At 33.9% G+C, this 14,388-nt stretch overlaps 1 protein-coding gene across 1 annotated transcript in view; it reads left to right on the forward strand.

Annotated features, from left to right (window-relative positions):
* Positions 1–14,388, forward strand: part of Ascc3 (activating signal cointegrator 1 complex subunit 3) — a 382,010-nt gene that overhangs the window by 287,195 nt on the left and 80,427 nt on the right. Inside the window, exons 35-36 of the mRNA XM_004648215.3 lie at positions 9,332–9,443; positions 9,625–9,759. Coding sequence (XP_004648272.1) covers positions 9,332–9,443; positions 9,625–9,759 — 247 coding nt within the window. The remainder of the gene's footprint in view (positions 1–9,331; positions 9,444–9,624; positions 9,760–14,388) is intronic.

Here is a 14,388-nt window from a genome sequence, read left to right on the forward strand (position 1 = left end):
TAAATGAGCAAGTACCCCTTCATCTATCCAGTTATCTGATGACCATGTTTGCTAAGAGGAAGTTTGGATCTAGGAGTCCGAGGATGTATCATCTTAGTGAACTTCCCTAGGCTCTTCCTACTTGGAGCAGCTCTTTTAGGTCTCCTTCTCCATCACCACCACCACTAGCTGGGGGGCTAGAGTAGATCAGAGAAGACCCTCACTCACACTGCCTCTGGACAAGAGGCTTTCCTCTCTGTTGTCTGTTTGCTCCTGCTCTTCTTTCTGCCTACAGTATCCTCCTGATCCCTTATGCCAGCCAAACCCCAACAATCTTAAAAGTCTAGTCACATTCTAATAAATCCCCAAGGTGAAAGCTTTTCTACTATTGACCATATGCATCATGTGTGCTGATAGCCCTCGATACATATTTTTGAATACCTGGCTAAGTTAAGACTAAACTATAATTATTCTGAAGTAGAAGTCTGTGCCCTAGCTATTGCCATGTGAATCAGTCAGTCCAGAATACATATAGAAAAAAAAGATTTTGGCAGTTTCAGAAAGTTATGTTGAGCAACCATTTAAGATCTGTCGGGGACCTGCCCAGTAGCTCAGTTGTTTAAGTGCCTGCTTAAACAAAGCCCTCAAGCTCAAGCCTCTGGGGTTCCAACCCAGACAGTCACTGCAAACCAGAAAGGCCCTAAAAGCATTTCGAGCCTCCAAAAAAAAAAAAACCCTTCTACCATAGGGGAGATGGCTCAGTGGAATAAGCGCTTCCCTGGCAAGCGCAAGGGCCTGAGTTCAATCCCTGGTTCGACAAAAAAAAAAAAAAAAAAAAAAAAAAGATCTGTTAGGAGGTAGCAATGTAATTAATGACCTCAAGCTTCAGGAGTCATGAAATGTGTTTATTTTTTTTTTATTTATTTATTTTTGGTGAAATGTCTTTAGAGTGGTAAGATAAGGACATTTAAAAATCTAACTACAGTTCTCAATTCCATAAATATTTATTGTCTACTATGTTCCATTTGCTATGCTAGCCATTTTGAAGATGTAATAAACTGGACCAAAATTTTTGTTTTTGTAATGCATTTTCTCAGCAGGGATAGTACATTTAAAAGAAATGAGAGAGTGAGTGTTTTAAAATACTTGAACACAACAAGAAAGATTGAGAAAGACAGGAGGTAGAATGAGGGAGGTGAGGATTGCAGGTAGGTATCATTGTGAGGGGCCAACATTTGAGCAAAGGCTTGACAGCAGTGAGAGGGTTGACCACACAAATATCTAGAGACCAACATTTCAGACCAAGAGAGCAGAAGTTCTAAGGTAGATGTGCCTAATATATTCAGGGAGCAAAGCAAAAGTGAGGGTAAAGGGGAGAAAGTAGCAGGAGATGAGATTAGGAATATGGACAGCTGGGGGGAATACGAGTCATGCATAACCTTGTAGACACAGAGAAGTTGAAAATTAATCATGTAAAGGAGAATAGTAACAGAAAGCAATAGTTACAGAGGAAACATGAAGAAAAATTCAAATTAAAAAGTTAAAAAAAATAAAGAGGAATGTAATTAAAATTACAGTCCAGGACTGGTGAGACAGCTCAACAGACTAAGTACCTGCTTAGGCAAGCATAGGAACCAGGGTTCGATTGCTAGAACCACATGACGTACTGGCCCTACCCCTAAACAGAGTGAGCTGGCCACTGAGATGGGGTGTGGTGGTGCACACCTGTAGTCCTAGCACTGGGAAGGCTAAAAACAGGAGGATCACTATGAGTGATACATGTATTCCACCTAAATTAGATGTGTTACAAGACTTTTGACACATCTCAAAAAATCAGTATGTCAGGATCAGTATTTTGGGACTAGAGAGACAGATCAGTGGTCTAAGCACTTGCCTGACAACCACAAGGACCCAGGTTCAACCCCTGGTACCACATACAGTGCTGTGCCCATGTTGAGCCGGCCACCAAAACCCGGCGTGGTGGCACACACCAGTAATCCCAGTGCTAGGAAGGCTGAGATAGGAGAAAAACTGTGAGTCCAATCTGTGTAGAGAGACCCTGTACCAAATAAATAAAAAAGATTTTTTATATATTTAAAATAAATATATTTAAAATAAATATTATTTTAAAATAAATATTTTATATATTTGAAATAAAAAGATTTTTAAAACTTAAAAAATGATCAGTATATTATAAAAGATTTGAATAATGATACTTATTAATTATGTGTGTTCCCTTTAAATTTTGGAATATTTGCATACACATAGCTTAGGAATGGATCCAACTCAAGTACAAATTCATTTCTCTTTTCCCATATACCTCATGTACATAGACCAGTGAAAAAAAATTTTTTTAATCATTTATTTGTTTATTTGGTACAGGGTCTCGCTATGCAGCTTGGATCTTTAGGGATCCTCCTGTCTCAGCCTCCCCAGGGCTGGCTTTATAGACATGTGCCACCATGCTCTATTTGGGTGGCCAGCACAGGGTGGGGCCAGCATGGCATGCAGTACCAGGGACTGAACCTGAATCCTTGCGCTTGCCAGGCAGGCATGTAAACTGCTGAGCTAACTCCCTGACCGAGACCAATGAAAGTGTTATGCACTATGTCACATGAGGTCAAGCCTGAAATTTTCCTTTTCTAACTTTTTTGTTCAAAAATTTTCAAATTTTGGAGCAGTTCAGATGTCCATATTCCTAATCTCACCTCCTGCTACTTTCTCCCCTTTACCCACACTTTTGCTTTGCTCCCTGAATACACTACGCATGTCTGCCTTAGAACTTCTGCTCTCTTGGTCTGAAATGTTGGTCCCTAGATATTTGCATGGCCAACCTTCTGTTGACCATGTCAAGCCTTTGCTCAAATGTTGGCCCCTCATAATGACATCCACCTGCAATCCTCACCTCCCTCTATCACCTGTCTTTCTCAATTTTTATTATTCTGTTTTTCAGATTATGTATGCTCATCTTGTAAAATCAAAAAAAAAAATAAACAGTAAAAAGAATCGCAAGCAAAATCTGTTTGAGATTTTTGAACTTATACTCCAGCAAAGGATGATATCCAAATGAAAGGTGCTACAGAACATGCAGTGTTACACTGTATTAGTATTACATTGCAAATGAAACCAAGGAAATCAAACCAGTGCACAATTTCAAGGAATATTTATGTTCATAAAACTAAAAAAAGAGTACTCAAAAATAAAGTCATTAAATAACTTATTTCGAGAAATAGATGTAAGATAATAGCAAAACAAATATACAGGACGTAAACTTATAAGCATAAAAATCAAAATTTAAAAAGTGGAAACAAAACTATATTTATTATTTAATGTAATTGGGATGTTGTTTCCAAAACTGAACTTGTTCAGTTCGATTGTGATTTCCTCTTTATAAATGGAGGAACTAAAACAGAAGATTAAACAACTCACTCATAGCAGCACACTCAGGGAGTAGCAGAGGCAGCAGTGGAATTCCATCCCATTTTGTCTCTGGGCTGATTTTCAGGTCCAGAATGCAAACATACGCACTCCTTGTCCATTTCTCTTTTCATTCCTTTGCTGAAATTGTGTTTTTTATGGGAACCAGGCTATGCAAACTCTAAATATATCAGTTGTGCTCATTTGTTGCTAGTACCAAAACATCCAATTGTCAATTTTCATATGTATAATTTTACATGTAGATAAATATACCACATTTTTCCTAACTTAACTTGAATATTTTATATTAACTGATAAGTAATAATAGTCTGTATTCATGTTGAAATATGTGAGACTTTTATGACATATATACATTATGAAATAAATGTATCAGTCTAACATGTCTACCTCTATAAATATTTATTTCCTTTTGTTCATAACTTTAGAATTCATTTCCTTAGTAATTTAAAGATATATGAGACATTATTATAAACTATAGGCACTGCATTGTGCAGCATATCACCAGAATTTACTCTTTCTGTCTAATTGAAATTTTTTCTGTTTGAGCAGTATTCCCTTTCCCTTTTTACCCTGCTTGCTTGGTAAGCAACATCTATTCTCAAATGCCGTAAGTTCAATTATTTTAGATTTCCCCATGTTAGTGAGGTCATGCAGTATGTACCCCTTAGTGTCTGGATGATTTCTCTTAGCATAACACCCTCCATATTCATCCATGTTGTTGCAAATGCAAATTCTTTATTAAGTATGGTTCATATTCCTTTATGTTTATATATATCATTTTTATCCATTTATCAATTCATGAACATTGGATTGCTCCTCATTTTGGCTATTATGAATAATGTCTCAGTGAATCTGTTACACATACTGATTTCCTTTCTATATATGACTCGTAGGAGAATTGCTAGGTCATAATGGTAATTCTGTTTTTTTTTAGTTTTGTGAGGAATATCTATACTGTTTTTAAAAAAGGCTATCCTAATTTACATTTTTGCCAAGTGTGCACATGTGTTCTTTTATATATATATATGTATCTTAGTAACTGGCTGTTGTTTATCTTTTTCTTGTTATTGCTGTGTTAAAATCACCTTTCCCCAAAACAGAAACAGACAAAGATGCAAGAGTTAAGGGAAGTGGCAATTTTTACTCCTTATTTTTAGATCTAGTGGAAATTTTGGGGAGGCCAAAGTCATTGTCTTAATTGAAGACTTTATACAGTATGCAATTTTATTTTCTCTTAATATGTCCTAAAATCTAGTACCATAAACTGTGATTAGACATCTTTAGGGTGGAAGGGGAACATATACAAGCTTGCCCACTTAGATGTATGTATAATAAAGATTTAACACAGATTTATTTAACTATAGAAAAAAAAAAGACTACATTCAAAATAAAGTTATACATAGATACACGCAAAAATCTTTAACCACCTTCAGTAAACCATACTATTGTACAGCTCTATCACACCACACCAACAATAGAACTAATGTTGATAGATTTCACCCATTGTTCTTAGCTTGCTAACTATATGTCTATTTATATTCCCTCTGTGTGTACATGTTGCATACATATGAATACATATCCATGCATATAAGTATATATGATTATTTATGAACTTATTTGTACACACTACATATATACATTTGCTTGTTCAAATGTATGTATATAAACACAGGCTGATTCTCTCATAAACTATAATATATTCCAAATTGAGTTCTAGATTCAATTAGTATTTTTAGTTTTATTCTGTTTTTCCCCTGAGAAACCTTTTAAATGTTTCTAGCATGAAAATATTGTGGTAGTTTCAGCTGTCCTGCAAACACTTTCATTATTTGTGTCATGATTACTGCTGCATAATCTGAACATAAAAAACACAGTGCTGTAACAAATGACTTCCCAAGACTGACAGTTACAGCAGCAGCGTTTCAATACTGATGAAAAATTTCTCCACAAGATATCTAGCCAGGTTTACATAAACCAAACAGGAAATGACTGCTACTATTCACATTAAATTCAAACTGTTTGGTGTAATTTTATCTGTGTTTTACATTACAATAAAACCTCTTTCATTCCCAACTAGTGAAATTTCATCTGTTAAGGTTGAAAAAAGATAACTTAAGGTTTCATAAGTACTATTCTTGTTTATCCTTAGTCAGGGTTTTTAAGACATAATTTTTAAAAGTTGTTTTAGTTTTTGATTGCTTAAATTTTATGAACTTTATAAATTTTTATGATAGGGAAAGGTTTGTTATGACTTTTTCCCAATGGACTGCTAATAGAAGTTAGCATGTCTAGCCCATGTGCTAGATGCTGTCAGTATCAAACTGCCTTTGACTTTCACACCTCTCTGGGGACTAGTAATTGTTGTGTTCAAACAGCCTGTAATTGTGATCCCGCTGGCTTGCTCAGGACGCTTCTGGCTATTAGAATCATTAAACAACTCAGCACCTGTTAACAGCATTGTAAATATTCAACCCTGCTTGTGTGCAGGTTGAGTCCAATACAGAGAAATCTTACAGAGCTCAGTCTCATAAATTAAAGCTTCTGACAAGTCAATTATTGTGAAACTGGGTTTCTCTGTGAAATAAATGAAATAGCATGCTGACAAAAAGGTAGGCTGTCTGTTTATAGTAAAGGAAAGGTAATGACTTGATGATTCAATGCAGTGAGCCTGAAACTACATTGTATCATTTATCTGTGATTAAGCAGTTTATGTAAGATTTCTGTTTAAATAACCACTAAATTATATATTTTATACTGTGGAAAGTACAACATGAAAACAGACTGTGTTATTTAGCTGGTGCGTGCTTTCTTAAGTTAATAAAATGATTGTTGAAATTAATGATAATGTTCTAAGCCAAATGCTTTTACTTGTTCAGGCTACAAATTGCACAGTAACTGAAAAGTTCAATTAAGACAAAGGAAGGCCAAATTATGCTATTAATACGAAATGTATAAATCTAAACTCCTTCCTTAATTCCCAGGAAAATATATTTACTCTTAAAATTTCATATATTCTACAAAAATTGAATTAACATTTAATTTTATTGTTTTGTAATGTCTTGCAAACTTCAACAAAATCGCACTTTTATAAGGATTTTAGGATGTTTTAAATGATGATACCCTCCAGTCCCTATGTGCAAAGAAAGAAATTTGGTAAAGATCAGTGACATTTTGTACTTGAATTTTTTTTTTTTCTGTGAATCAGGAATGTTGCTATAAATTTAGAAAGAAAAACCAAGAATAACTATCCATGACAGTTTTTTTTTGTTGTTGTTGCTGTTGTCATTCTGCTCCAAGAAATGTATTGATTTTTAGCCGATTACATTATGAGTAGCATTTTAGTGAAACATCAGATCATTTGTTGTAGTGTAAGTTAATTGTAGTAGGGGTATTATTCCTCTTTTTGGCAGTTTATTTCAAATATTTAAGAAATGTTTACACTGATGATGTTTCATTTGGATGAAAGCCACATATTAGCATTTAGAAGACATCCAAGGGAGGGCCGGCAAGGTAGCTCAGTGGACTAAGTGCCTGCTTAGGCAAGCTCAGGGTCTGAGATTCCATCCCAGGCACCACATGCCACACTGGCTCCGCATCAGGTGCGTCCGGCAGCCACTGAGTCCAGACGTGGTGGCTCACCAGTGCTGGGGAAGCTGAAAACTGGAGGATCAATATGAGTCCAAGCTGATAGTGAAACCCTCTACCGAATACATTTTAAAAAAAAAAAAAAGATTCCCAATGGACTTAAATTATAAAAACTTTGAAAGGAATATATTAATCCATTAAAATACATTTTGTAAATTTGGTGAATAAGGTAAAGTAAAATACAGCAAACAAAACTAAATAAAGTATTTTTAAAAATCAGTTTTTGAGGGAATAATTAATTGCAAGTATTCCAGACCAATTTTTTAAAGTATAAAATGACAGAATCGGTATTCTGTAATGTCTTTTTAATGTTTTAAAAATTATATTAGTACATGTTTTCAGAACATGCAATTTATACTCATTTTGGGAGTAGTGGGTACATATATATACTACAGCTTTTTCCTTTTTTGTTGATGTCTTATACTAAGCAGCAGCAGCATTTATGAAATTTGTTTTTCAAAACACTAATAAATTTATACATAAAAGTCAAATGCTAATTTTTATTTCATGGTAATACTTACTGTGCTTTTTATTACATGGTGAGTTTTTGATTCTTATGCTGTGGTCTGCTCTTACATTATCTTGATCATATGTTTATAATGTTTTCAATGTAGGAAAGACCTTATTAACTGTGTTATTCCAGACCATTGCAAATAATGTTGAAAATTATGGGTAGCAAACAAAGTATGTAAATGCAAAGTAAGCATATGTTCTATACAAAATTTGACTGGGGAATTTCATTGTTGGGAAAAGAATGAGAAAACATTTTTAGTAATATGGGGTGGATTTGAGGCTCCTTTTTTATGGGACTTTGAATGTCCACAAATTTTATTTTTATCTCTAAAGCAAAAAGCATATTCTAACTAAATACTCTATCTACTGATCTTCTAGGATAAAAGAAATGTTTTCTAATGATTTCTAATGGTGGACTTGAAATTTGATATAGCCCTAATTGGACATCAGTTTGAAAATTTAGATTAGTGAGATATTTATCTCTTCATTGGTAAATTTACATTATTTCATTTCATAAAAAATACTTTAGGAAAGGCAGTAATATTTCCATAACTAAAAATATCTAATCCTTTTTTATGAAAAGTTATTTTCCAAATAAATTCTGGTACCTTATTAATCATTATTTAGTGAAGACCCTAATATTTGGATACACTTAGCCATTTACAATTAACATCTTTCAAATGAAAACACATCCTCACATGATTTAAGCTTGACTTCTTGTGCTTTTAAATATTTTTTGTTATATACTGTCTCCAAATCTTTTCCTTCCAAGAAGGAAAAAAAAAAATCCCCAAGCAGTCAGGTTATAGTTTCTTGTTAGCCTCTTCAACCCTCTTCCCCAACTATAAATATCCCTTTCCAGTCTGTAGAGTTGTAAAAGTCCTGTAGTGGGCCTTTAGTGATGAGAACCTGTTTGGCAGTCCCAAGACTACTCTGCACTCCTGTTCTTTACTGACTTGGATTAGGAGTGGGGAGGTAGGGTGTGTAAATGCCCTGTATAAGCAGGGTACACTGCTCACTTGGTAGAGATTACAAGGCTGTCATGATTGTATGCCACCTAGCCCTTGGATCTCATCCCAGGAAGACTGTAAGTGATCATGGGAATTTGAGAAGAACTTGGAGTTGCAGGGAAGAGCATTCAGATGTACTGCCTGTCCTTGGGCTTTTAACTTAGGCAACATGCAGAGCTGAACCCATCTATTTTTTGTACATTGAAACTCAGTAAGAATGCTTTAGACATGGTACTTTAGTGTCCCTTCAAAGTGACTAGAATGACATTTATTCTTTAAGTAGTGGGAGAATATTAATTGACTGAATTGCCCAAAAGAACTCATTTATCCACCTAAATAAATAGTCCTTTGAGTCTTACAAAATAGTAAGAATAAGTTTCTTAATAAAAACCAATTGCACCTGCATGTATATATACATATATTTATACATTTTTATACATACTTGATATTTATGAAGTCAGTGCATAATTTTAATTGTAGATAAGCTGAATAACCAATTTTGACATAAGAAACCTCATTTTGTTTAGTATAATGAATAATTTTAATTGCTTTCTGTATTTTCAATATATTATCATTTCATTGGGCTTTTGATCTGTAAAACAGGAATAGTAACTACAACGCTTTATTTCCTTGATATAATGTAAATGTAATTCAGCAGTTTTGAAATTCTGAGTAGACTGAAAACTGAGGTGATAATTTTAGTATAATTTATTTTAAAGTAACTAATAACCTTACTTGTTTTCTAGCTACTACAATTTGGGTGATGTGAGCCATGACTCTGTGAACAAGTTTCTGTCCCATCTGATTGAGAAGTCCCTGGTTGAATTGGAACATTCATACTGTATTGAAATTGGAGAGGTACAACTTAATCATGTAAATTCTAATTGCCCAGCTAACAATAGAACCTTTGCTTCTGGTGATACCAGTTTTGTAGCAAAATGATCACAGTAGCAACCGGTAGTATGCGTCATAATTATATGAAAATATGTGACTCCACTCCACTTCTTTACTTACGTATTTTATCATTTTTTTGAAATAGGATAATCGGAGCATTGAGCCTCTGACATATGGCCGAATTGCTTCCTATTACTATTTGAAGCACCAAACAGTTAAAATGTTCAAGGATCGTTTGAAACCTGAATGCAGTACTGAAGAATTGCTTTCAATTCTAAGTGTGAGTCCGTAGTATTATTGCAATGGTTTTGGATATTTTATCATTTCTTTTAATTTAGATTGTTGTCATCCAGTTCTTGAAGTTTGGCGAATTGTTTATAAAGGACTTCATTCTATAAAACATTGTTGCTATTAAGTTTCATTTCCAGACAGTTCCCCCTAAATGAAGGTGACCACCTAATTATTATCCAATCTTGGATTCCTCTGAGAATGGAATGGGGGACTATTAATATTTACCTGAGGATAAAACATGTGCATTTCCCTGAGTAAGCCAGGTGATCGCCCTGTCTTTAAAAATGGTATCCTCTTCGAATTATGATTCAAAAGCTTTCTTACTGCTTCTCTTTGATGGCCTCTGTTGCATGCTTCTCTGTGATGTTACTGGGATTTCTTAAGGATCCACATGATGAAGTTCTTAGAATTAATGCCAGGGAATGTGATTAACTCCCATTCTCAAACCCACACAACACCATCCACCAAAAAACAAAAAAGAAGAAGAAGCAGTATTATTTTGAAGAAAACTACCCTATGATTGTATTTCTTTTAGAGGGTGGGCAGAAATCTAATAACTAAATTTAATAATACAGTTAAAATTATCAGTAGATGCATGCTGTTCACCTAACTTTATATATTGTATGCCTCTGCCTGTATTTACTTTTTTACTTTGTTGAATTTATTTATATAATAATTTATCATAAAACATTGTTGATATACAAGTCAATCTATAGCTATAAATGCAGTCTTATTTTATCCATGAGGTATATTGGTGCTTTTTTTTTAAAGTTGGGAACAATTGGACAATTTAGTTTTTTTGTTTGTTTATTTGGTTAGTTTTTTATTTTTAAAGAGAAAAAATAAAAATAATGATAAAACAATTTCAAAACAAGTTAGTAGGATAAATACAATAATTAATACATTGCACATTGTTGTATTCATTGTAATTACTCAGTACAAAATACAGGAACGATACCTTGTTCAAACAATAGTATCACAAACTTTTCTTTACAGTGAACTAAGAGAAACTAGCTGTATGACTGTCTTCACTATCTTGTACATGTATATTTTTGCCTTTTCTTCCTTTCCTTTTTATCCCATTAGTTTGTCTTTTGTTTGCAGTTTCTTCCCATTTCACAATATCTGTTGTACAATTTGAATCTTATGTATCTGTTCCATTTCTTACGCTACTGAGACAATACAATGTTTATATATATATGGGTCTGATTTATTTCACTTGTGACTGTGGTCTCAAGTTACATCCATTTACCTATAAAAGTCTTCAGTTAATCCTTCTTTATGTCTGAGTGGTACTTCATTATATTAAAAAAAAAAAATTATCCATCCCATGGTTGATGGGCATTTGATTGTTTCTAAGATCTTGCTATTCCAAATTAGGCTGCTAAAAACATAGGTGCACATATGGTATGTGATATGATGTATTTAATTCTTCCAGGAAAATTAAAGCTGAGGGAGAATAGCTGAGTTGCATGGGACCTCTAATCCTAGTTCTTTTGTTTTTTGTTTTTTAATTTTTAAATTTATGTTTTTGCTACAGGGTCTTACTATGCAGCTCGCACTCATGTGTTTCTTCTGTCTTAGCCTTCCCAACTGTGGAATTACAGGCATGTGCCGCCATGCCTGGTCTTAGTGGCAGGATTGGCATGCCTGGGGCAGGGTTGGCATGGTATGTGGTACCTGGGATTGAACCTGGGTGCGTGGACTTACCTAGGCAGGTGCTTAGACCACTGAGCTGTCTCTGCAGCCCTCTCCTAGTTTTTTAAGCAATCTCCACACTGATTTTCACAGTAGTTACACAGCTGTATACTCCCACCAACAGTGGAGAAGGGTTCCTTTTTCCTCATAGCTTGTCCAGCATTTGTAATTGGCAATTTCTTGATGACAGTTATTCTTTCTGGGGTGACATAGAATCTCAGTGTTGTTTTAATTTGTATATCGTGAATGACCAGTGATGTTGAACATTTTTTGATATATTTGTTTGCCATTTGTATTTCTTCAACTGAGAAGTGTGCCCATCAGATACTCATTTTTGAACTGGGTCTTTGATTTGGGAGCATGATTTTTTCAGTTCTCTATATGTTCTAGATATAAGTCCTTTAAGAGACAACTGACTGTCATTGTTTCCCACTCTGGGTTGTCTTAGCCCTATGTTGGTGATTTTTTTGGTTATGTACAAACTTTTAATAAGATTAGGTCCAAGTTGTTAATTCTTTGATGTATTTCCTGTACAGTATTTTTTTTGTTCATTAACTCTGTCTACACCTGTGTCTTCAAGATTTCTACCTACTTTCTCTTCCAATTGATTTAGTAGGGTTTTTCCTGTTTTAATACTTTGATGTTTGATCCATTTTGACTTTAGTGGATGGTGATAGACATGGGTCTTGTTTTGATTGTTAGCCAGTTACTCCAGAACTATTTACTAAAGACACTCTTTCTTCCAATGAACTTGTTTGGTTCCTTTGTCAAAGATAAGGTGACTGAGTGTGTTTGAGTTTGCTTCTGTATCTTCAATTATGTTTTGTTGATCCTTTGACCTGTTTTTTTTTTTTTTCCCCCAGTACCATACTGATTTTATCACAGTACCTTTGTAGTATAATTTTTTTTTCTGGGAATGTGATGCTCCCTGACTTGCCTTTGGTGCCTAGAACTGTTTTTGCTCTTCTAGGTTTCTTCTGATTCCAAATGACTTTAAGGATGTTTTTTTCTTTTCTTTTTTTTTTTTTTTTAAGATTTGTGAAGTATACTAACAATATTTTGATTGGGGTTGCATTAAATATGCATAGCAATTTTGGGTATGGCCATTTTCAGTATTGTGGTTTTTCCTATTCAGTACCAAGGGATATCTTTCCATTTTCTCATATCCTCTTTTTTCTTTTTTTAAATTTAATTTCTGATATATTCTTTAATCTTTTTCAGTGTACTGTAATTCTCACTGCACAGATATTTCAAATCCTTGGTTAGATTTATTCCTAAGTATTTTAACTTTTAGCTGCTATCGTGAAAGGTGTGCTTTCCTAATTTCTGTTTATGTGAGTTTGTTGCTTGTGTACAGGAGTGCTATTGATTTTTTAAGCATTGATTTTGTATCCTAATGAACTAGTGAATTTGTATATTAAATCTACAAGCTTTTTGGTGAAGTTTTTGGAGTCTTCTGTGTAGAATATCATGTCATCTGCAAATAATGATAATGTAACTTCTTTCTTTCCTATCTTTATTTTTTTTTTTTGTCTTTTTTCTAATTGCTTTGGCCAATGTTTCTTTGTGTACTGAATATGCATGATGATAATAAGCATCCTGTCTTGTTCCTGATTTTAGAGTGAAAGCTATAAGTTTTTGTCCGTTTAGTAAGATGCTGACAGTTGGTTTATCATAGATGACTTTTACCAGATTGAAGTAAGGCCCATCTATTCCAATATTTTGTAGGGATTTTTTTTTTTTTTTTTTTCATTTTCATGAATGGGTGTTGGACTTTGTCAAATGCTTTTTCTGCCACTATTGAGATGCTCATGTGATTTTTTTTTTCCTCCAATACCGGGGATTGAACTCAAGACCTTGTGCTTGCCAGGCAAGTGCTTTTTCTACTGAGCTGTCTCCCTGGCCCGTTCATGTGATTTTTGTCTTCAATTCTGTTAACTTAATGTATTAGATTTATTGATTTCCCATACGTTGAACCGTCGCTACATTCCTGGAATAAATCCTACTTGGTCATGATGTATAATCTGTTGCTTTATTCTCTTTGCCAGTATCAGCATAAGGACTTTTGCATCATTGTTTATTAGGGAGATTGGCCTGTACTTTTCTTTTTTGGTTACATTCTTTGGTTTTGGAATCAAGGTAATACTTGCTTATAAGAAGAATTTTGGAAGTATTGCTTCGCTTTGAGTTTCTTTAAAGAATTTCAGCATTAGTGACATTAGTTCTTCTCTACATTTCTTGTAGCATCCAACAACAAATCCCTCAAGAGTCTGGGATTTTTTTTTTTTTTTTCATTGCTAACTTTTTAATTACATTTTCAATTTCATTGACTAATATTGGTTATTTAGAATGTTTTTTATCTTTTTCTTTCAATTTTGGCAGTTTGTGTGTAGGAATATGTCCATTTCTTCTGTTTTCTATCTTATTAAAATATAGGTTCTCATAATAGGTATTGATGGTCTGCATTTTTGTGGAATTTGTGCTGATTTCCCTGTTTTCATTCCTGATTGATTAGATTTGTGTTTTTTCTTTCCTCTTCATGATGAGTTTGATTAAGGCTTATCAAGTTTATTTATTTCAATGATCCAATTTTTGATTCATTGATTCTTTGTATTATTTTCTTAGTTTATTGCATAATTTATGCTTTTCATAATTTCCTCCCTTATTGAAAATTTGGGTTTGATTTGTTCTTTTTTCTAGAAGTTTGAAGTTCAACATTAGATTGTTCATTTGAGCTTGTTCTCTTTTCCTCATGTGTGTATTTATCACTATAAATTTCCCTCATTTTCACAATGAAAGGATTACTTTCATTGCATCCCATAAATTTCATGGTTTTATATAAGAATTATTGTTGAGGGCAGGGAGATGGCTCAGTAGAATAAATGCTTCCCTGGCAAGCACAAAGGCCTGAGTTCAATCT

Source organism: Octodon degus, unplaced genomic scaffold (genome assembly GCF_000260255.1).
Source record: "Octodon degus isolate 3935 unplaced genomic scaffold, OctDeg1.0 scaffold00362, whole genome shotgun sequence".
Lineage (NCBI taxonomy): Eukaryota > Metazoa > Chordata > Mammalia > Rodentia > Octodontidae > Octodon > Octodon degus.